The sequence below is a fragment of the Meles meles genome, chromosome 4, assembly GCF_922984935.1.
Source record: "Meles meles chromosome 4, mMelMel3.1 paternal haplotype, whole genome shotgun sequence".
NCBI lineage: Eukaryota > Metazoa > Chordata > Mammalia > Carnivora > Mustelidae > Meles > Meles meles.
Window position 1 is genome coordinate 161910289 of NC_060069.1, and position 22819 is coordinate 161933107.

A 22819-nucleotide genomic window follows, 5' to 3' on the forward strand; every position below is an offset into this window, starting at 1 on the left:
CGTGACCCGTGTCCCTTTGACAGCGAATTTGCAGCACTTTGTGTAGTTGGTAGTTGTGCATTTAAAAGCATCTGTACATGGGGGTTTTCTCCCGTGAGCCATAGGCTCCGAGAGTCGTAGGCACGTTGCATCACTGCGATCTGCTGTGTCTGGTCCCGGGTCTGACGTTAGTCTGTCTCACCAGCTCGGCGTTGGTAGTGATACCTTGTGAAAGCCAGACTAGGAGTTCTGATTGTAGCCACTGTACTGCAAAGAAAAGAAACACTGAGTTGAAGCATTTCAGTGTTAGAGAAGGAGCAGAAGCCCTTTGTTCACCTGCGTCAAGCATAGGGTGTCAGCTCGGGGACGTGTTCGGGGGGGGTTCTGTGGGGTCCGGTGGAGCAGCTCTGCCCCTGATGGCCACGGCGGACTCTGAGCTGTTGGGGCTACAGAGGGTTTCTGGGTGGGCCGCGGGGCCTTCCAGCACTCGTGGTAGCGTCCCTCATGCCTGGGGTGTGAGTAGCGTGGAGGGGCTCAGTGGTGGTGGGCGGTGTCTGCACCCACGCCCGGTGGGGAGGAGATAAACCATCTGCTGGGAGAGAGTCACATCCCGGTGAGGTTACTCTGATGCGGGCGTGGAAGGTGGGCCCGTTTGTTAGGGCGGCTCAGCTCCGCCTGAAGGGGACCCCCCCCCCAAGCCGCCCCACCTCGAATCCCTGTCATTTTCGTGGTTCGCTTTGTTCTCACACGGCCGTTGTCGACGGGCCGGGACTCCTGGACGATACCTTGCTTCGTCTGAACTCTGGTCCTTGGTCTCTCATCCGGTTCACAGCAAACAGCACAGTGTCTTTGTAATTACAGTCCATTTTCTGTAATCCCGCATTTCTCGAGCTAGTCCAGGTAAAAACACCGGAATCGAAAACTACTATTGTGGTCACTGCCGGGCCTTTTGTTACTTCTGACGGCTTAGCACCTCGGCGAGAGTCTCCTCGTTGTATTTCTTTACTATAAAAGTAGTAGAGCCACGTTACCCAAAAGAAAGGACGCGGCAGTACCCGAGAGTCCATCGTGCCATGCCCGCACCACGTTACTAACACTTCCCACGCCTTCCCTCGGGGTAGGGGCAGCGGAAGGATGGCGCTCTGCGACAGTTTGCTGTCCTGTGGGGCGTTCTCGTGTCCCAGCCGGCTTCACAGAGTGGCCACAGGACTCGTGGGCTGTGCGGGGCCCGGGAGAGTGCAGAGCCCCGGTGCATTTCCTGGACTGTTCCTGCCACTGCGGCCCGCGGCTCTCAACCCAGCAGTGGGTAGGAGTCACTTCCTCTCTCAAAAACAAAAAATAACTTGGCGGGGCTATCGCGGGGGTGGGCGTGTGGGTGGCTCAGGTGGCTTAGCGTCTGCCTTTGGCTCAGGTCATGGTCCCAGGGTCCTGGGATCGAGTCCCACATCGGGCTCTCTGCTCGGCGGGGAGTCTGCTTCTCCCTCTCTGCCTGCCTCTCTGCCTGCTTGTGATCGCTCTGTCAAATAAATAAATAAAATATTTTAAAAAATAACTTCGGGCTGTATACTTTTTCTTAAAGATTTATTTATTTGAGAGAGCACACACAGGCTGGGGGAGGGACCGAGGGAGAGAGAACCTCAAGCCGACTGCCCCGCTGAGCGCAGAGCCTGATCCAGGGCTCGATCTCACCATCGTGATCGATCTCACCGTTGTGATCACGGAGATCACGACCTGAGCGGAAGTCGAGTCGGACGCTTAACACACCGAGCCAGGTGTCGCTGGGCTGCCCGCTGCTGACTGCCTCCGCACGTGGCAGTTTCATAGCGCTGTTCGCTAGATGTAAGGATAACGGCGTGTTTCCTCCAGCACCGTCCCACCCCGCATCAGGTATTTCTGGTGCCGAGAGACCTGGGACCCGGCCCCATCACATCGATGGCCACACCGTGCGTTCATAGCCGGGGTGTGGGGGGCGCATTCCTGGTCGCGTGGCACAGTCATAGCCGCATTCGCGATCACAGACGTGTCCACACCACAATACCTGCTCTGGTCACCACCTTCGCATCAGAGCACCTGGCGGGTCTGCTCAGTGGGAACCAGGAGGATGCCTGGAAGCCATTCCCACACCAGACAGCTGTCACCAGCTTAGCTATCCAGGGGCTCAGTGTGCACCCCTCAATACATCCCACTAAGCCCAGACGAGGTGTACCCCCCGGGCAGGCAGGTCCCAACATGTCCCAGCCACTCCGACACCAGGCAGGGGAAATGGGGGCCGACCATGCTGGAGGGGAGGTGGTCTGCAGTGACTGGGATCCAGAGGTGTCCCTTTTGAAGATGTGACACCAGGTGACCGTGGGAATGGCTGGACCCCAGCACGCCACATGGAGGGACCTGAAGCTTGTCTCCATGGCCCCACGGGCGCGCCCCCAATGGGCTGGAGTAAGTGTCCCTGCTCGTCCACACTCCGGGATTTGTGATGGCCGAGGGCGTCTTCACACTAAGAGCCGCAGCCCTCGCTGGTGACGTTGATCCACCTCTAACATGGGCACGTAGCAAGGAATGCGTGAAGTGCTGATGAGTGACGGCAGGTGAGACGGCCCCACACCCGAAGTGAACATGGATTTCTGGCATTCATTTCTCACATGGCAAAAATGAACGCCTGTGTTTCCCCCACAAGTCTGGAGAACCCAGTGTCTCCTGTCCTGTGCCTTTAACTTGACGATGCAACCTTGATCTGTCGGAAGTCAGTGCGGCCCTGTCCCTGTCTCCCCGAAATCACGGGACACACACCCCGGGACGCGGTCTGTGGCACACTCGCCACGTGCTTCCTCGTGGGACAATGTCAGAAGATGCCCCTGGGCTGGCATTCCCGGCAGGCATCCGGCAAATACGGGATGCCACCCGAGCTCCGTGACCGATGGACAGTGCCTCAAGGGTCCTTCCGTGTCTGCTCTGATGGCTGGGCACGCCCCTCTTTCCCTAACGGGGGTGGGGATTCAAAAGCCACATCCCCCTCTGACCGCCGGCCTGGCCCCGGAGGCACAGCACCGTGACACGGGCTGAGACATCTGGGTCCCCCCACGCTTAATCCTCAGTAGAAACACATATGTGAGGCCAGGGAGGACCACTCCCTGTGGGGTCACGGTGCCCCAGGGATGGGGCTTCCTCCAGCATTGTGCGCGGCTGTCTCACACGGGGCCCCGCAAGCGTGCAGTGTCGGGGTCGACGCCGGCTGGTGGGCTGCTAGATGGGTGAAAAGTCAGCCTGCCTCCCCGAGGCAAGAGTGGGCTGCTGGGGGGAGAGGGGTGGGGCCTCCGGAGCCCCAGCTGTGCGGGCAGAGCACGGTGGAAGACGAGGGTCGCGAACTCATTCCTTCCGGACTGCCTGGGCCGTGCGTTCCCGAGCACAGTACAGACACCTCTCATTCATCCGGGGTTAGGCGCTTGCAAATCAGGTATTAACCCGAGTCACAGTGATGAAACAGGCGTGTTGGCAACAAACCGCCTTCCTCGGCCACTGCGGGTAGAGGCGACGACCGTGGGGTGCACGTCCCAGGAGGCAGGCTGTTTGCTGGGCTCCGTGAAGAAGCAGCTCTTCTTGTGCAAAGAAGCTGAGATGTCTCTCCCATCGCCCCACCTGCTGGATCCCCAGCCGGCAGGGATGCAGCCCGTGGGACGATTCAGGGGGTAAAACACAGCCTGGGGCAGCCGTGACCATCTCCCATCTCAAACAGGCACCCAGCAGCTTGCAAATGCACCAAAGGGGCAAAGGGAGGAAGAGAGGAGGGAGGCTTCTCTGCACAGTCCAGGCCTGACCGCCACCTGGACCCCCTTGGCAGGAGCGCCAACGGCCAAAGACCCGAGCCCAGCCCTGGGGGCAGGGCCAATCCCTCCACACTGGCCCCCACGAGCCTTCCTTCCTTTCTCTCTGTTAAGCGCTGGTTTTGAAATCTCACAAAATTCGAACTAATCAGAGCCCAGGTTCCGAGGTCTCTTGATGTTTTTAGTGCACCCGAAGCCTTGCTAAGGTTTTTATTTTGAAGTGTGGGGCTTAAAATATCCCCTCCTCAGCTCTGAGCCAGCCAGAGGGAAGCCAAAATAAAACACCGTCCTCTTTGAACATATGGCAAGTCGCTGCTGCCGGAAAAAGGGATAAATCAGAAGAGAAAGGATGTTCTGGTACAAAATAAGAATGTAGGTTTCATGCATGGAAACAGGCAACGCTTCGTGCCACCAAAAGCTGTTTTCTGAGTGCGAAAATGTTAACTACAGAGTTTACGAGAGGAAAGGGGGGAAAAGCATTCCTGAAAACTGACCCAGACCCCCCCTCTGACACCCTCGCGCAAGAAGAGCCCAAAAGAGGCTCGGCGGCTGTGGGATGCAGCTGAACATTTCCACGCTGCCCTCGGCGAGCTGTTTCTGCAGGAGGAGCCCCTGCTTGGCCTGCATGGTGCTGAAAGCAGTTCCTTTTCTTTCTCCTGCCTGTTGGGTCCCCTCCGTGTCACCTTCTCACCCTGCCGCTGGGTCCTCCAAAGCCTCCCGCCACCGTCACCAGACACATGGTTGCAAACTAAGGTCATCCACGCCCTAGAGACTCAGCTCGCGGATCTCCTGGGGCTTGACCTGTTTTTAAGGCTTATTTTTCAGCATCTTTTGATGTTCTCTGTATTTTTTTTTTCAGTCTTTTGGTTATTTAACCTAAAACCGTAATTCTCTCTCCGTGCTCTTAGCATTCTGGGGGGGTTCCATTCCTCTCTTGTCTTTTCCGCCTGTGCCGTATTTATTACTGTTGTTCTGGAAGGTCTGACAGCACGGAGTAGGACGTTTTATGGACTGGTGCTGGAGATCAGCGTTTCAGATATTCCCGTTTATTATTGGAGTTAGGGTGTCATTAGAAAAAAATGCATGCGCCCAAGGAGACTGTTGGTAGTGTAATCGTAGAGGTATCAGGTTGATATATAATGGATAAGTCTGTGTCATGGAGAGCTTTTATTATTCATAAAATTTTCCAGTGCCTCGCAGATGTGCGGGCGGCAGCTGTTCCCCTCACTAATGGCCTCAGGCTGTGACTCAGAGCGGAGTCTGGTGCCAGAGGCTTCTGGCAGCGACTCTGGTTCTTGTGATATTCCCGGGGAGGAAATCATTCATTGTCAGCAGGGGTGATGATGACAGGCCCATAGAAGGCCGAGTGGGGAGGAGCGGGGCAGACCGAAGGCCGGACTGGGCTTGTTCACAAGGCTGTTTTCCGAGCCGCTTTTGAAAAGAAACGCATTGTCTTCAAAAGCCTTTCCATTGCTGTACTTGAGTCTCCTCCCATCTGCAACATCTGCTGTTGCCCCCAGGGCAAATCAGAGTGGCCCCTGCACCCAGGCTGGGGCACAGAGGGGCTGAGGACAGAGGGGGATGGGGAGAGCTGACTCCCGCGCCCCCGCACACCCGTACCCTCTCCTGCCCACGCGGAAAACATCTGTCTGAGCATCCACTGCTCGGCCCTCACGGCGTTCCCTGGCCCCACGGGCCTCCGGGACTGAGCTGCTCAAACGTGATGCCGCAGGAATCACCCAGGGTTGCTAGCGGAAATGCTGGTTCCTGGGCCCCGGGGCAGGCCCTGCCTGGACGGAACAAACAAGCAAGGAGACTGATCTTTTGCAGGCCACTGCGGCAGGCAGGGCCGGGCCCCAAGGTCGGGTGGTCTCGCCTTGGACTTTTGCAGGGAAGGACTTGAGACAGGTGGGGGAATCCACAGCGTCCTCGCCGTGCAGCCGGGGGGCGGCCCGGTTAGTCTGCTGAACCGGGGAAGTCCGTCTCTGTGTCTAGTGGGTTTGGCCGGGACACCTCCTGGTGTCCAACCAAGCCAACCACTTGGGAGACAAAGGACAGGAAATTGGAGAGTCTGTGTAGAAAAGGGCATCTTTGTGAGCCTGTGGGAGCAGAGAGAAGACCAGACAGTGAGCCTCACCTAAGGCGCGTGGGGAAGTGGGGGGTTCTCAAGGTCGCTGTTTTCTGGGGGGATCGGGTGACGCTCATTCTTGTCAGCCTCAATAATCTGGATTGTGACAGATGCGCAGACTTTGAGGAGGTCTGGAAACTTCGAGAAGCTCTGCTTTGGGGCGTCAAAGTGATGCAGGCGCCGTGTTGCCCCAAAACGTCGCCTGTCACGTGGTAACCCGAGGTGCCGAGCTGTGGCCAGCCGCCCAAATCCTGCCCAGCATTCCCTGTCCTTTCTGCTCATGGCCACTGGTTTTCCATCCAAATTCAGAGACCTCCGGCCTCTACATTCCCCGCGACCATGAGCGGCCTCAGCACCCCGTGGCGTGGAGAGTCTGTACGCGGATGGCCGGGGTTGCCCCGCTGAGGGCCCCTGGCCCCTGCCTCCTCCCCTCAGGGGCCTCTGCTGGCCTGTCCTCCCCACCCCCCACCTGGTCTGACCAGACCGTCCCCACCCAGGCATCTCTGTAACAACCCTCAGTGCTGGCAGGTGACCCCTGCGCCTGAAGGGGCCCGGCCCCCTCTAGCCAGCACGGGGGGCTGCTCCCTGCGGCTCCCCTGCATTCCTGGGTGCTGGCCAGGGCTGGGGCCTACAGAGCACACTTGGCCTGAGGGACCGGAAAAGACTTTATCCCGCGCTGCTCTGGGCTGAACGCAAGGTTATCAAGAGCTGGGCGCCCCCGTGGAGAGGGCAAAGGGAGGAGGAGCTCCCAGAAGCCAAGGAGGCAGCCGAATGCTGGAAGCCGGCCATGGGGTAAGGGACACCACACCGCTGGGGGCCCGGGCCTGAGCGCCACCTTCCCTTCCTCCTACCCTCCGAATTCCAGCCCAGCCTTCTCCTGGCCAACCCACCTGGAAGCCGGAAGGAGGGAGCCCAGGGAGCTGCCCGGGATGGTGGCCCCCAGGCCCGGAGCAGGAAGGAGGAGGGGCCCCACCTCTGTCTTCCCCGGGACCCGGGGCCAGCCTTCCTCCTTGAAACTGTTGGAGTGCCCTGAGGAGGCTGCAGGGGACACCTCTTTCAAGGGAGAGTGGGCACCTCCGGGGACGGTGAGAGCTCTTTCTATATTTTTACTTATTTGCTTCTGTATTTGAGCTTCTGACCATGGGTGTGTTGTTCGATAGTGAAACCCAAGACACCTGTTTGAATACATAAAGCAGTGACGCAGGGAGACACGCTACAGCCCGGCTCCGTCCTTGGGCTCCGTCCTCCAGCTTCGGCCGGCTGGGCCCCTCGGGTGCTGAGCTGAGATCTGGGGCTGGATGGAGGCCCGGCCACTGACCAGCCCGCGGGGCCCGCTGTCCCAGCTGTTCCGGCTCGGGGCGTTCCTGCGGGGACAGGCGGTGTGCTCCCAACACGCGTTCCCGGGCTTAGGGCCGAGCCCGCAGCCCCGGCCCCCCAGACTGCCCTCACTCCAGACGCCAGCCGCGCTTCGTGGGTTCCAGGCCTCTCGTGCTTCCGACAAACTGGCCACAGATTCGAGAATTCCCACCACCCCCTCGGTTCAGCCGTTCGCCAGGATGCCTCACGGAACTCGGGAAACCACTGGCATGATGGTTAGGGTTTGGCCATAAAGGTTACTCTAAGGTCCAGGTGGGCTTTGAACGCAGAGCGTCGTGCATCCTCCCGGCACATGCCGGGGCTCCCAGCCGGGAAGCTCATCTGAGCCTGGGGTGTCAGGAGTGCTTGTCGGGGGTTACGATGCAGGCACAGGGGGAGCCCTGGTCCCACGACTGGGCCCAAGCTCCCGCCCCCTCTCCTCCCTGGAGCTCAAAAGCTCTGCCTGCCATCACTTGGCTCAAAGTCCCAACCCTCTGGCCCGAGCTGGTCTCTCTGGCAGGAAGGGCTCACATCCTGAGCTGGGTAGGGGCCGTTGGTCACCTCCTAGCACCAACTGGGGTGCGGTCTGACGGTTTAGAGGCCCCCTCCCAGGAACCAGAGACAGAGACCAGCCAAATTCTTCCTGTTACGCAACACTGGCTTCCTGGTGGCACAGCTGGGGACCACAGGGGCCACGTGAAAGCCACTGTCCGGTGGGGAAGCCTGAGGTTGCGAACACGTGTGACAGTGCTCCCCTGACGGGCACCGGGGGGTACCTAGAGCTCAAAAATGGGGTCAGGAGAAAACCCAGACATCTGAGATGTCTTCGGGGGAGACGGTGTTTGCTGTAAATCCTGGCTTTGTCAACGCTACCGCGAAGCCTAGTAGGGTGTGCTTGGAGTAAGGTGACCAGAAGGTCCCGCGTTTATTCTTTAGGACTCCATGTGTTTGGGTCATTAAGTGACTTTCTGCCTCAGTGTAACTTGGGAAGTTAGCTTCTAGTTAATTCCTTCAAGGGACTCCGATAGCTTCGGGAAGTAAACTCTTTTAGCTTCTTTAAATATTTATAGCCTGAGATAAATCTGTCTGTGTTCTTAATCTGTTTGACTGTCTTTGCCACAGCCAATGTTGTGTAGTGGTGACAGGCTGTATGTAACTAAGCAGATGATGTGGGACAGTTCGCCTCTGTTCCGGGGAGCAGGGTGTGGGGAGGGAGGGAGACCCACTCCTGGTGCCTGTCTCCCCCGGGGACTCGGTGTAACGGGGCAGGCAAGGTCCTTCACGTGCCTCCACTTCCCCCTAAACGGGAACTGATAACACTTTCTCCCCCTGCAGTGAAAATCCCCCCTGGCTGGGATTCATTCTAAGCTACTTAAGGGGGGAGGGCAGGAAAAAGATGGAATAAGACTTGAGAAGTGTTAATAATTTTACAGCTGAATGATGGGTGCACAGAGGCTCCTTAGACTTTCCTCTCTGCTTCTATGCATGTGAAAATTTCCAAACTAGGAAGTAAACAATAATAATAATAACAACAACAACAATAATGCCTTCCCCTGTCTACTGCACAGGAATGCCAGAATGTTCTGCACTGTCCTCGAGTGCCTTTGCCTCTTGGAGAAGGACACCACGTAAATAGTTCTGAGTTATTACTCTGTGGCCGTCAACTGATCGAATCTCCCCCTGGAGGTATTGTTGACAAGGAGACAGAGAACAGATGAGGACCCAGGGGAAGAACGGCTATGAAGCACGAAGATAAAACTTCCGAAGCGTCTGATGCTACATGGAGCATCCGTCTTAGTACGAGGAACTGGAGGCCCATCTGGGCAGCTCGGTGATGTAGGAAATAAATTTGCCATATATCAGAAATACGTTGCCCAGTGGCGGACAATTTATTCCTGGAGCTCCATATGCATCACATTTCCAGGCTCGTAAATGATAAATAATAAATTTTTATTGATAAATCACCGGCTCCCAGGGGCGGATGAGCAGACCGAATGCGGCCAAGAAGCTGGTCCATTCCCACCACGGACTCGGGGCGCCGGGCGGTGGTCTCGCCCAGTTTGCGGAATTGCGGAGCCAGTGAGAAAAGCCAGTCCACCTTTAGGAAACCGTGCCTGTCATACCTCGAAGTCAAGGTTATGACAAGTGCATCGAGGGGAGGTGCCCGCAACAACAGAGCCCCGAAATGCAGGCTTGTAAGCTTGCTTCGTGGTGAGGATTGACAAACCCGTCCCTCCTTGGAGGACGCGCATTTGGGAAGCCATCGCACCTGGCTTCCTGCACACCCCAGGGCTGCCTGCTGCCCTACACAGAGAATTACCCGGTGCGAAACATCCTGAAAGGAAAGGTGTGCCTCCTCGCCGTGTCAGCCGCCCCCTCAGAGGCCTGGGCGTGTGCTGGTCCGCAGAGACCGTGGCGCTGGCCGAGGGCGGGAGTGCACGCAGGGCTCAGCCCGGCTCCCGCAGCCGCCATCCGGGACCGCTTGGACAAATGACGGTCATGAAGAAAGGCAATGTGGATGTTGCTGAAAGTGGGGAGGAAATGTATGCAAAATTAGTCGGTAGCTGCAGACCCCCTGCATTTTTTAAAAATTTAATATAATGGTTTTTTTTAAGATTTTATTTATTTATTTGACATACAGAAATCACAAGTAGGCAGAGAGGCAGGCAGAGAGAGAGGGGGAGGCAGGCTGCCTGCTGAGCAGAGAGCCCGATGTGGGGCTCGATCCCAGGACTCTGAGATCGTGACCTGAGCCGAAGGCAGAGGCTTCCACTGAGCCACCCAGGTGCCCCCCCCCTTTTTTTTAAACACAGACCAAGCATGAGCCTCCAGCAGTCTCCGGTAATTCAGGATTGCTGGGGTGGTAAGGAGACAGGGAGTGGAAGCTTATTTTTGTTAGTATAGCCTTGGGTCCTGGGAGAATAAGATGGTGTTGATAAGACTTGCGGGGGAATCTTTAAGTCAGGAAGAAGTTGCCTTTTTAACTTTTTTTTTTTTTAACATGAACTCTGCACCCAACATGGGGCTTGAACCCATGACCCCGCGACCAAGAGTCACGCGCTCTTGCAACTGAGACAGCCAGGTGCCCCGGTAAGAAGTAACTTGCAAAAAGACTTTGCAGAACCTTTGCATATGACTTGCAAAAGCTGGGTTGCTCGTAAATGATTCCATCCTGGTGTTAAACAAACCTTAAGGCTCTTATTAGGTAAAAGCTTGTGTCTCTCGGTCATACTGCACAAAAGTAGGAAAGGGGACGACTGGGTAAGCCTGAAGAGCACCAGCCAGGATGAGGATACCTGGACCCTGTCTTCACTGCACCTTGAACTTGTCTAGATGGGTTTCTCCCCATAGAAGGACCCAGAGGGCTTCCCTCCGGCTCGAGGATTCTGGGAGCACATTCTGTTTTCTGGAAACAGAATCTCTCCACGGATCGTGACTGCTCTTTGCACCTCACAAAGTACGTGTGTTTGCAGCAGGTAATAATGTGGGGGCAAGGGAAGAAGAGGGCCGTGCAGCCCGGCGAGCGGCCGGCCGGACAGACAGACACGCAGCCACCACGGAAGGCATGCCATCCCACACAGCCCAGAGGTCCGGCCCGGGCTTTGTTCTTTCCTTTCTTCTCATTGAAAATTTGTTACAGAAACTGCAGCTCTATTCTCTGATGTCTCAAGAGATGGTAAACGTTCATTTTAGCAAGATTAGGAAAGCAGCCAAGAAGGAGGGGCAGGAAGAGAAAGGAAATTTTTTGGCACGATGTGCTTTTTTGTGCTACTTTGTCCTGAGTGTGGGAGGGCAGTGTGCCAGCCGCCCGCCTCCCGCGCCCCTCGGGCACCCGTCCGCAGCCTCCCCAGGCGATCCGGGTCCCTGCAAGGCCAGCGCGGCCCCCTGGTGGGCACGGAGGCAGGACAGGGACCTGCAGCCAGGCCGTCACTTCTGTGTCCCCCACCTCTCCTCCAGCCAGTAGCACCTGAGCTCTGGGGACCTGCACGGGCAGGAGGGCGACCTCCCACGGCCCGTTGTGGGCAGACGCGAAGCAGGAGGCAGGATCCGGAGGCGTCTTCCGAGGCGAACCCTCAGCTGCATAATCCATCCAGGGAGAGCCACGGGTGAGAGAGTGGCTAACCTGGACCCAGGCCTTCCAGGACCGCCCCAAAGCGGCCTTGGCGGTCCACGGTGCCTGCCTGCTCTCCCGGTGACCTCACTGGGCCATCAGAAAGGCCTAGATAGAAATGGAAAGGGTCCTGGGTCAGTTAGGGCTTTCCGGAGAAAAAGAACCAACAGACGGAGATCTAGATAGACAGGTCCACAGACAGATCGGCCGATACATAGATCGCTGGTAGGGATAGACGGATGGGTTCTACGGAGGCAACTCATTGGCAAGTCTGAAACCTGCACGGCCGGCCAGCGGGCTAGAAACTCTGGTAAGAGACGATGTGCACTCGGGGCCCCTGGGTGGTGCCGTCGGTTGAACACCCGAGTCTAATGCCGGCTCAGGTCATGATCTCAGCGTCGTGAGATCAAGCCCCACGTGGGGCTCTGTGTTCAGCATGGCGTTGGCTGGAGATTCTTGCCGTCTGCTTCTGCCCCTCCCCACACTCCCCACCCCCACCAATAAATAAATAAATAAATATCTTAAAAGAGAGAGAGATGATGATGACGTTGTAGCTGGAGTCCCAAGGCCAAAGGCTGTTTGCCGGTACAATTCCTTCCCCTGGGCGGGGGAGGGGGGACCTGTCTTTGCTCTCAAGAGCTTCGTCTGATGGGATGAGGCCCACCCACGTTATCCCAGGGAATCTTCTCTGCTGATTTAAGTGTTAGTCACATCTTGGGGCGCCCGGGGGGCTCAGTCTTCGGCTCAGGTCATCATCCCAGGGTCCTGGGATCGAGCCCGGGATCGGGCTCCCTGCTCAGCGGAGAACCTGCTTCTCCCTCTCCCCCTCCCCCTGCTTGTGTTCTCTCTCTCCCCGTATCTCTCTCTGTCAAATAAATAAGTAAAATCTTTTAAAAAAAAAATTCAAACAATGTCATTCCTCTGGGTGACACTGAAGTACCACCACCTGGGACTCCTGGTGGCTGTCCGTGAAGCGTCTGACGGGCTCAGGTCATGATCCCAGGGTCCAGAATCGAGTCCCGCGGGGCTACCTGCTCAGCGGGGATCTGCTGCTTCTGCTCTTCTCCCTGCTCACGCGCGTGCTGCCTCCCTCTCTCTCTCTCTCTCTCTCTCTCTGAGGATGTCCCGAGGAAGCAGAAATTATTCATTAACTTCATTGAGGGTCGACCATTGAATATGCGAATTTTACGGATGCAACCGGACAGACGCATCAGGTTCCTCTGCCGCAGACCCTCGGACGGGGACCGCCTGGTGGGGAGATGTGCCTTGCGCCAGCCGCTGCGTCCTCACCGAACGTCACTTGTGCCCGAAGGAACCAGTGAGGGACAAACTTTTGCTTCTTAGGCTTAGGGTTCCGGCAGACATTTTCTTAAAAATGAACGATGTAAGCTTGTCATTTCAAGGCAACCAATGGACAGTATTTGCTCTGAAATGACCACAATTTGGAAAAACTTGTATCTGTCACCGTGAACTTGATCACGTCCCGGTACTGGGCGAGGTTTCTGATGAGGCAGGTGGTGCTGCTTCACACCGTCGAGTGACATGGAGCAGCGCTTGCGGTGTCCACGTAACTCGGGGTTAGTATGTCTCAAATGACTGAGTGGCCGCGTGACACCCCCCTGCGGGAGTCATCGGTCCGTCTGCCGTGCGGGAGAGCCCAGTGGGTTTTAGGCTGAAAGCACGAAAAGTTCATCGATGAGGTGTTGCTGGGCCCACGTCCCCACACACTTTCCAGAAACGTCGGTGCGTGGGTTTCCGTGGAGTCTCTATGTAAATGCCCCTCCACCTTCCAGCTACGCGGCTCCGCGAGGCCGGATTTTCTTCACACGCGTTGACCAAGACAATATATCGCGACAGACTGAACCCAGAAGCGGCTGTGAACACCCAGGCGTCTTCTCTCAAGCTACACGCTAAAGAGACTGGCAATAGCGTGGAACAATTTGACTCTTCTTACTAATTCTTTAGAAGCATTTTTCATAAAATACACTATTTATATTAACAGAGGATCATATGGAAGAGGTTTCTTAATGAAATCGCAAATAAATGAAACTTTCAATTAAATAAATAAATGTTACTTTAATAATAACAAATAATATTTAATATAATACATTTAATAATTTAATAAAAAATCTGTTAAAAGCGGTTTCTTGATTTTACTGTCTAATGCTGTACGCGTCGATGAGCCTAAAGCCAGCAGAGGGGAGAGCGGCGGGGCAGTCTCCGGCTAGGAGAGCTTAGGGCCAGGTAAAGGGACTTGTTCCAACTGCTCTGGCGACTCTAAGTCTAAATTTCTCAATTCTTCGTGTTTACGAAGTGCCTACCTGATAAATTTACTCTCTTGAGTATTTCAGAAAGTAGGAGGGGATGGAGAGAGAGAGACAGGTAAAGAAGTTCAGAACCAAGTGGTCTTTTAAAAACCATGAGGTCATCGCACACCCATGCGAATGGCCACTCCAAAAACAAAACCAGAAAATGAGTGTGGGTGAAGATTTGGAGAAACTGGAGCCCTTGGGCACCGCTGATGGGAATATAAAATGGTGCATCCACAGTGGAAACCAAGAGGGCAGTTCCTCAAAAAATTAAAAATAGAACTGCCATATGGTCCAGCACTCCCGCTTCTGGAGAGATACCTGAAAGAATTTAAATCAGGGACTCACGAACCAGAACAGATATTTGTGTATCCATGTGCTTAAAAACAATTTTTTTTTAGAGATTTTATTTATTTATTTGACAGAAAGGGAGAGAACAAGCAGGGGGAGCAGAGGGAGAGGGCGAAGCAGGCTTCCTGCTAAGCAGGGAGCCTGATGTGGGACTTGATCCCAGGATGCTGGGATCATGACCTGAGCCAAAGGTGGACACTTCACCGACTGAGCCACCCAAGCATCCCTTAAAAACAATTAACAAATTTTTTTTTGTATATCCATGTTCCTAACTGCATTATTCACAACAGTCAAGGGCTGAAAATAACACAAGTGCCCACTGATGGACGAAGGAATAAGCAAAATATAGTATATCCAGACAACAAAATATTATTTAGCCTTAGAACAGAAGGAAATCTACACAGAAAACTATGTCATTGATCAAAGAAACTGTAGAAGACAGAAAGATATGGAAAGACACTCTGTGCTCTTGTTAAAATATCCATATTACCCAAAGCAATATACAGATCCGTACCCCATCAGATCCAAGCCCCATCCAAATCTCAGGAACCGTGTTCAGAGAAGAGAACCAACAATCTTAAAGTTTGTATGGAACCACAGAAGATCTGAAATAGCCAAAGCTTCTCGAAAAAGAATAAATCCAAAGGTATCACCCTCCCTGATTTCAAACTACATTACAATGTTATACTAATCAAAACAGTGTGGTAGCGTAAAAACAGACACACACACATCAGTGGAACAGAGCAGAGAGCCCGGGAATAAGGCCACACATATAAGATTAATTAATTTATGACAAAGGAGGCAAGAATATACAATTGGGAAAGCTGGAAGGAAGGAAAGAAAGGAAAGGAAGGAAGGAAAGAAGGAGGGAAAGAGGGGGAAGGAGGAAGGAAGAGAGAGAAGGAAAAAAGGGAGGGAGGAAAGAAAGAGGAAGGAAGGAAGGAAGGAAAAAGAAAGAAAAGAAAAAAAGGAAGGAGAGAGAAAGAAAGAAAGAAGGAGGGAGAAATTAGAGCACTATCTTACACCATACATAAAAATTCACTGAACATGGATTAAAGACTTGAATGCAAGCCCTGAAACTATGGAAGTCCTGGAAGAAAACATACAGGGTAAGCTATCTGACATCGGTGTCGGCAATGGATATTTGGATTGGACACCAAAAGCAAAGGCAACAAAAGCAAAGATAAAGTGTTGGGACGACATCAAACTGAAAAGCTTCTGCACAGGAAATGAGACCATCAGCAAAATGAAAAGACAACCACGGAATGAGAGAGAATATTTGCAAATCATGTATCTGATGAGGCGTTAATACTGAAAATATGTAGAGAACTCATAAAATGCAGTAACAAAAAACAACAGTCTTGTTAAAAAATGGACAGATGGGGCACCTGGGTGCCTCAGTCAGCTGAGTCTCCAACTCTTTTTTTTTTTTTTTTAAAGATTTTTTTTTATTTATTTATTTGACAGAGAGAGATCACAAGTAGGCAGAGAGGCAAGCAGAGAGAGTGAGAGGGAAGCAGGCTCCCTGCCGAGCAGAGAGCCCGATGCGGGACTCGATCCCAGGACCCTGAGATCATGACCCGAGCCGAAGGCAGTGGCCTAAACCACTGAGCCACCCAGGCGCCCCGGAGTCTCCAACTCTTGATCTCAGCTCGGGTCTTGATCTCAGGGTGGTGAGTTCAAGCCCCACATTGGGCTCCACGCTAGGTGTGGAGCCTGTTAAAAAAAGGGGGGGGGACGGTGACAGATGATCTGAATAGACATTTTTCCAAAGAAGTCATCCAGAGGGCCAACAGACACATGCAAAGCTGTTCAGCATCACTCACCATCAGGGAAATGCAAATCAGAACCATAATGAGGGATCACCTCCCATCTCCTGGGACAGCTATTATCAAAAAGACAAGAAATACCAAAAGAGAAAACCACAGCATGGTTGGGGCAAGCATCACCCCGTGCCCCCCTCCTGAGCCGGTTTGGCATGGTTTGCAAGTCCGCTCCCGAATTCCTGACCCGTAAGTGCGTCTGTCCTTCACCCTTTCCTTTGAAACTGGTCGTCCCATCTCACCAGTTCCTGCATTCAATCACGGAGTTGGGTAAGACGTTTGGCGCACGTCGGTTGCGTATCCCTGGAACGCTCAGGACTCTGTCCTTGGTCAACATGATTTTTTAACATTGGTCTGTCCCACATTTGGCTGTGGCTGCCATTTTTTTCCTGCTGCATTTCCCTGGGATCCTTGAGAGGGAAGCGCCGTGGTGAGAACAGCGTCTCCTGCTCTTTTAGGACTTTGTCGTTGGTATTATTCTCTTGAGAGAACCAAGGCTTAGGAGTGAAAGTCTGTGGGTCCCCCTCATCCTGGCCTGAGGGCTTTCTAAGCTCTTCTCAGCTCAGATGTCCCCTGCACTTTCCAAGTGCAGCCCCCTTTTCTCTTCTGTGTAATCCTCTCAGAGAGGTCCTGTTGTCCCCATTGAAGACAGAAAGAACGGAATCTCCGGGAAGGAAACCACCTCCTTGAAATTTACAGAGTAAGTGGCAAAGCGAGATTTATACCTGTTGGGGCCGGGCGGGAAGGGAAACTCTTCAAGATGATGGATACCCCAAAATGGCCGAGGTTCCCGTCATCACCTCCTCTCCGCACGCCAATGGATCAAAGACCTGCTGACAGCTTGACGCAGACCCTTACACCTCCCCTTGGACTTCCCCAACCGAACCCAATAGCCCTCAAACCCCAGAAGAGGAAGTCACTCTGACTGGTCGGATTACAATCCTCCCTTCGCCTATGAGCCGACCAATAGGAAACAGCTCTGCTTTCCAACTGTATGTAAACCCCTGCCACCTTGTCTTGGGCGACTTCCCCGACTCACCGCCCTCTTTTGCGGAGCCTCGCCCGAGGGTGCCCACAACAAAGATCTGTTCTCGGACCCTCGCTTGTCCTGGCGGTCTCATTTCCATCCAGTTACCGAGAAACCTGACATTTGGTGCCAAAACCCGGGAGGAGATCGAGCCCCTGCAACAGCACGGAGGCTCTCTCCTCCTTCGTCAGACTGGGACTCCGCTCTCTTTCTCTACTCGGGTCACGGAACTCCTTGCGGTGAGTGTTCCCGGGTCTCCAACCCTTCCCCGGGGCGCCCTGTCCTAATCACGGCCGCGTCAGGGCAAACCCTCCTCCGTCACCTGGTGGCTCCGCGGTTCCGGGAGTAAAGGAGACGTCCTCACGCCACGGTAACCATTTCCCTAGGCTGCAGCTCAATTCACGGCCGAGGGGACGCCCTCCTCCAAGTCTTGAGCTGATAAGGGAAGGAGCCGTGGGAACCTCCCAGTCCAAATTCGATCCCAAAACGCCTTTAGGATGCCTACTGGCTAATCTCCAAACTCTGGAGTTAGACCAGGACCTACGAAGGCGACGCCTTATTCATTATTGTACCTGTACCGTTGCTTGGCCTCAATATGGGCTGGACAACCAATCACAATGACCACCTGAAGGCACTTTTGATTATCAGATACTTATGGACCTTGATAATCTCTGTAGACGCCAGGGCAAATGGTCTGAGGTGCCTTATGTCCAGGCTTTCTGGACCTTGCGCTCCAGACCAGAACTCTGCTCTAGCTGCCCAACCTCTCAAGGACTCCTAGCCCGCTCTCCCCGGCCAACTCTTCCCCACTCCACCTCTAAAGACTCTAACTCGGCCTCTCTATCTCCCCTCGCCGAGCCTCCTGAAAATCTCTCCAGGCCCCCTGTAAGGGTCCCACACCTGCCTCCTCCTCCATACCAACCCGCTCCCCAACAGTCTATGTCCCCAACTCCTTCTCCAACCCCCGAAGCTCCAGGCACAGCCTCGAGCACACCCTCTCCGACCGCTCCTGCCCCCCCCCCCAGCCCCAGAACCTCAACCACCTTCCAGCCCCCTCCCTTCCCCTCCTATCTCCGCCCGTACCAGATCCAAAAACTCTTCCCCGGACCTTGAAGGAGGTTGCAGGGGCTGAAGCGGTTGTCCGAGTCCATGCGCCCTTTTCTCTACAAGACCTATCCCAAATAGAAAAATGCGTAGGTTCCTTTTCGGCCAATCCTGACAGCTACATCAAGGAGTTCCAGTATTTAGCCCAGGCCTATGACCTACCCTGGCATGATTTACATATCATCCAGACCATCACCCTCACCACAGAGGAAAGGGGACACATCCAGGCTGCTGCCCGAGAACGCGCAGAGCAGGTTCACCTGACTGATGCTACGATGCCAGTCGGGGCTCAGGCCGTCCCAGCCGCGGAACCAGGCTGGGACTACCAAAATGGCCAGGATGGTTGTTGACGCCGCGACCGCATGGTCCAATGCCTCATTGCAAGCATACGGGCGGCCTCTAACAAGGCTGTCAACTACGACAAGATGAGGGAAGTCATACAGGCCCCAGACGAGAATCCGGCCATGTTCCTTAACGGCTGACTGAGGCATTAACCCAATACACGCGCCTAGATCCGGCCTCCCCTGCGGGGGCGACAGTCCCAGCCACACACTTCATCTCCCAGTCAGCCTCAGATATCCGAAAAAAGCTAAAAAAGGCCGAGGAGGGCCCACAGACCCCCATTTCAGACCTAGTGAGAATGGCCTTTAAAGTCTTTAACTCCCGCGAGGAAGCCGCTGAACTTAAACGGCAGGCCAGGCTCCAGCAGAAAGTCCAAATACAAACCCAAGCCCTGGTTGCAGCCCTGTGGCCGGCCGGCTCCGGGAGCCAGCAACAAGGGGGAACCAACCGCACCCCACCGGGGGCCTCCTTCAAATGCGGGGCTGAAGGCCATTGGGCCCGTCAATGCCCTAACCCGAAGGCGCCAACCCGACCATGCCCTCTCCGCCATTTGATGGGCCTTTGGAAATCCCACTGCCCTAGCCTCGGGGAATCCTCGGCGCCTCAACGCGGGGGAAGGCCCGAGATGGTAAGTCCAGCCTTCCAACTGCTCGGGTGGGAGGACGACGGACGGAGCCCAGACTCAGCCACCCCTCTCACCCAGGCCGAGCCCAGGGTCATGCTCCAGGTAGCGGGTAAGTCCGTCTCTTTTCTGCTGGACACGGGGACTACCTATCCTGTTCTACCTTCCTGTGCGGGACACACTCGACCCTCACCGGTCGCTGTTATGGGGATCGATGGGAATTCCTCCACTCCTAGGGTCACCCCTCCCCTTACCTGTAGCCTGGATGGGTTCCCCTTCTCCCACTCATTCCTGGTGATTCCCTCATGCCCAGTGCCTCGGCTGGGTAGGGATATCCTCCAAAAGCTAGGGGCAACTATCCAGTTGTCTCCCTCTCCTCCCTCCTCACCCTCAGCTCGTCTCATTCTTTATCTCTCCACTCCATCTACTCCTGCCCGCGATCAATTACCCCTCGTGAACCCCCAAGTATGGGATACCTCGGAACCCGTAGTGGCCTCCCACCACACTCCCGTCAAAATACAACTCAAGGATGGTTCCAAGTTCCCCTCTAGACCCCAGTTCCCTATCTCCCTCCTCCATCGCCATGGTCTCAAGCCCATCATAGAACGGCTGAAACGTCAGGGACTTTTGATTCCCATAAGTTCTCCTTGTAACTCCCGCATCCTGCCGGCCCGTTAACCCTTCGGGGCTTATCGACTGGTTCAGGACCTCCGGTTCATGAATGAGGCAGTAGTCCCTCTCCATCCGGTGGTTCCTAACCCTTATACCTTGCTATCCCATATCCCTCCAAGCACCACTCACTTTACGGTGTTGGACCTGAAGGATGCCTTTTTTACTATCCCCCTACACCCCGATTCCTATTTTCTTTTCGCCTTCACCTGGGAAGACCCAGACACACATACCTCTGGACAGTTAACCTGGACTGTCCTTCCCTAGGGGTTCCGGGACAGCCCCCGTATTTTCGGTCAGGCTTGGCTGCGGATTTACAGCCGTGCATCCTTAAGGCTAGTGCCTGACTACAGTATGTCAACGACCTCCTCCTCTGCAGCCCTTCCCGCACCATCTCCCAGGACGACACCTCCTCCCTACTTCCTAGAGAGCAAAGGGTATTGGGTCACACCCTCTAAGACACCGCTCTGCACCCCCGCCGTCACTTACCTAGGCATCCACCTGACCCCCACCTCCAAGTCTCTTACCGGGGACCGCATCCGCCTCCTACGAGAGCTCCAAGCCGCTCAGACGGCAGATGAGATACTCTCCTTCCTCGGGTTGGCTGGCTTCTTTAGGCACTGGATTCCAAACTTCTCCATCCTGGCCCGCCCCTTGTACCAAGCGGCCAAGGACACTCCCCAGGGTCCTCTCAGTGATTCCTCTTCGGTCCGCCGCCTGTTTTCCAAGCTAAGGGACTGGCTCACCGCTGGGCCGGTACGGTACTAACTTTGCCTGACCCTTCAAAACCGTTCCACCTGTACACTGATGAGCGGCCGGGCTCAGCTACTGGCCTCTTGGCCCAACCGGTGGGACCTACTTACCGGATTGTAGCCTATCGATCTAAGCAGCTGGACAGCACCGCCCGCGGATGGCAGCCCTGCCTCAGGGCGCTAGCAGCTGCTGCCTCCTTGACTAAGGACGCTGTCACATTGACTTTGGGACAAGCCCTCGCGGTTTACTCCCCCATCGACTTAGGGATCTTCTTCGCCACCGATCCCTGGCCCACCTAACCCCCTCTCGTCTCCAAGTCTTCCATCTGCGATTCATCGAAAACCCTCAAATCTCCCTCGCTACCTCTCCCCGCCTAAATCCTGCAACTCTGTGCCTACACCCTCGCCTACCTCCGAACCCACTCACTCCTGCCCGCAGCTCATGGAGGATCTCACCCCTCCCCATCCCGGCCTCTCCGATCAGCCACTCTCCAACCCTGACCATATACGCTTTGTAGATGGCAGCTCCCTCCGGCTGCAGACGGTCAGAGACATGCCGCCTACGCTGTATCACCTCGGAATCAATTGTTGAGGCAGCTCCCCTCCCAACGGGGACCACATGCCCAAAGGCGGAACTTATAGCCCTCACTAGGGCACTACATCTGTCCAAAGGACAATGAGTCACCATCTACACTGACTCAAAATATGCCTATCTCACTACTCATACCCACTCTGCCCTCTGGCAGGAGCGGGGATTTCTGACCTCAAAGGGAACGCCCATAGTCAATGGACCACTCATTGCTAAATTACTCGAGGCCCTCAGTCTGCCCACTGAAGTCGCGATCATTCATTGCAAGGGCCATCGGGTCTCCAAGGATATGGTCTCCATGGGAAAAAGGCCGACTCAGTGGCCAGGCAGACGGCCCCGAATAGCCCAGTATCTCCCATCCTTTTTCTCAATACTCCTCACCAACCATCCTACTCAGAAAAAGAGACCCAAGCCCTTCACGCCCTGGGGGGAAAAACAGGAGATAAAAGATGGATTTACATCCAGAGAACCTGGCCCATATCCTAATTACTGATATCCACCAATCTCTCCATATTGGCCCAAGGGCACTGAACCAGTTTCTCCAGCCCGTTTTACTATCCATCCCTACCTAAGGTGATTAGGCTGTCCATAGGGCTTGTAAAACCTGCTCGGCCGTAAATGCACAAGGAAGAATCCACCGGGGCCTAACCATCAGCTCCGAGGCCATCAGCCCGGGGAAGACTGGCAGCTGGACTTCACTGACATGCCCCGCCATAAAACCTTTCGTTATCTCCTGACTTTGGTTGACACTTTTACAGGATGGATTGAGGCGTACCCCGCAGCCAGAGAGACTGCAGACGTGGTGGCCACAATCCTCATGGAGCACATCATCCCGAGGTTTGGGTTACCCTGGACCTTCCAGTCGGACAATGGGCCGGCATTTATCTCCAGCGTGACCCAGCAGGTGGCCGAAAGCCTCGACATTACCTGGAAGCTGCACATCCCCTACCAGCCTCAGTCTTCCGGTAAGGTGGAAAGGGCCAACGGGCTACTTAAGGCTCAACTCACTAAACTTACCCTGGAGACTCGCCTTTCGTGGCCCACATTGTTACCTCTAGCTCTCACCAGACTCTGGGCGTCCCCCCAGGACCATCAGGTTTGAGTCCCCTTGAGTTGCTGTAAGGTCGGCCCTTCTTATCGACCACAACCTCCCGGCCATTCCTCCACCTCTCTTATCCTATCTGCCTTACCTTACCCTCCTCCGGGCCCTCTTGAGAGCCCATGCCGAAGCTGTCATTCCAGCCCCGACCGACAATGCCTCCAAGGAAGCCTGCCCACGAGACTCATCCCCAGGGGACCAGGTCCTTCTCAGAACTCTGCGGCCAGGCTCCCTGCAGATCCGTTGGACCGGGCCCCACACGGTCATCCTCACCACCCCGACCGCGGCAAAATTGCTGGGACATACCGCATGGGTGCACGTCAACAACCTTAAGCGGGCACCCACAGGTAACAGATGGACCTCCCAGATGGTGGGACCCACCAAAGTCCGCCTGGCTAGGACTCCTTCTCATATTCCTCCTGAGCCCCCCGACCCAAGCAATAGAATGTGAATGTATGAGGAGCACATCCAGACACTCAAAATATCTCCCTCAACTCGCCTCCCGGTCCACCACCTACTTCTCTTCCTATACCCATATGCCCGCTACCTGTTACTCGGGGAAAACGCCAACTACCTGTACTTCAAAACACGCCCCGGGAAGAACCTTCTGGACCTCCGAACTCTCTCAAACTAGTCGACCCCCTTGCACCCAGTACCCCAAAACCGGTAAAGTTTGCTGGACCTATCTGGGTCATGCCGGTCTCACTGACAGAGGAGGAGTCCAAGACCAGGCGGCCCGG

General features: G+C 55.0%; 1 protein-coding gene across 2 annotated transcripts; it reads right to left on the reverse strand.

Annotated features, from left to right (window-relative positions):
- Positions 1–4807: 4807 nt before the first annotated feature.
- On the reverse strand, positions 4808–11378 carry LOC123939759. Of its 2 annotated transcripts, none has more exons than XM_046001580.1 (3): positions 11249–11372; positions 9602–9805; positions 4808–5896 (listed from the first exon to the last, which is right to left on the reverse strand). In XM_046001580.1, the coding sequence occupies exons 1-3, from the start codon at positions 11362–11364 to the stop codon at positions 5533–5535; spliced, it is 684 nt and encodes a 227-aa protein (XP_045857536.1). In that variant the 5' UTR covers positions 11365–11372; the 3' UTR covers positions 4808–5532. The 2 variants fall into 2 exon arrangements, 1 of the variants encoding a protein (XP_045857536.1); XR_006817969.1 differs by lacking the exon at positions 4808–5896 and adding an exon at positions 8854–9379 and having other exon boundaries at positions 11249–11378.
- Positions 11379–22819: the final 11441 nt, after the last annotated feature.

Excerpts from the sequence above, each read along its gene's own strand:
- LOC123939759 (XM_046001580.1), bottom strand. The coding sequence starts at position 11,364 with ATGCAGCTGAGGGTTCGCCTCGGAAGACGCCTCCGGATCCTGCCTCCT. Across the intron at positions 9,806-11,248 it reads TGCAGGTCCCCAGAGCTCAG|CAACATCCACATTGCCTTTC; the intron begins GTGCTACTGGCT and ends CCCCACTTTCAG. Across the intron at positions 5,897-9,601 it reads TTCAGGATGTTTCGCACCGG|GCTCACAAAGATGCCCTTTT; the intron begins GTAATTCTCTGT and ends CTGCTCCCACAG.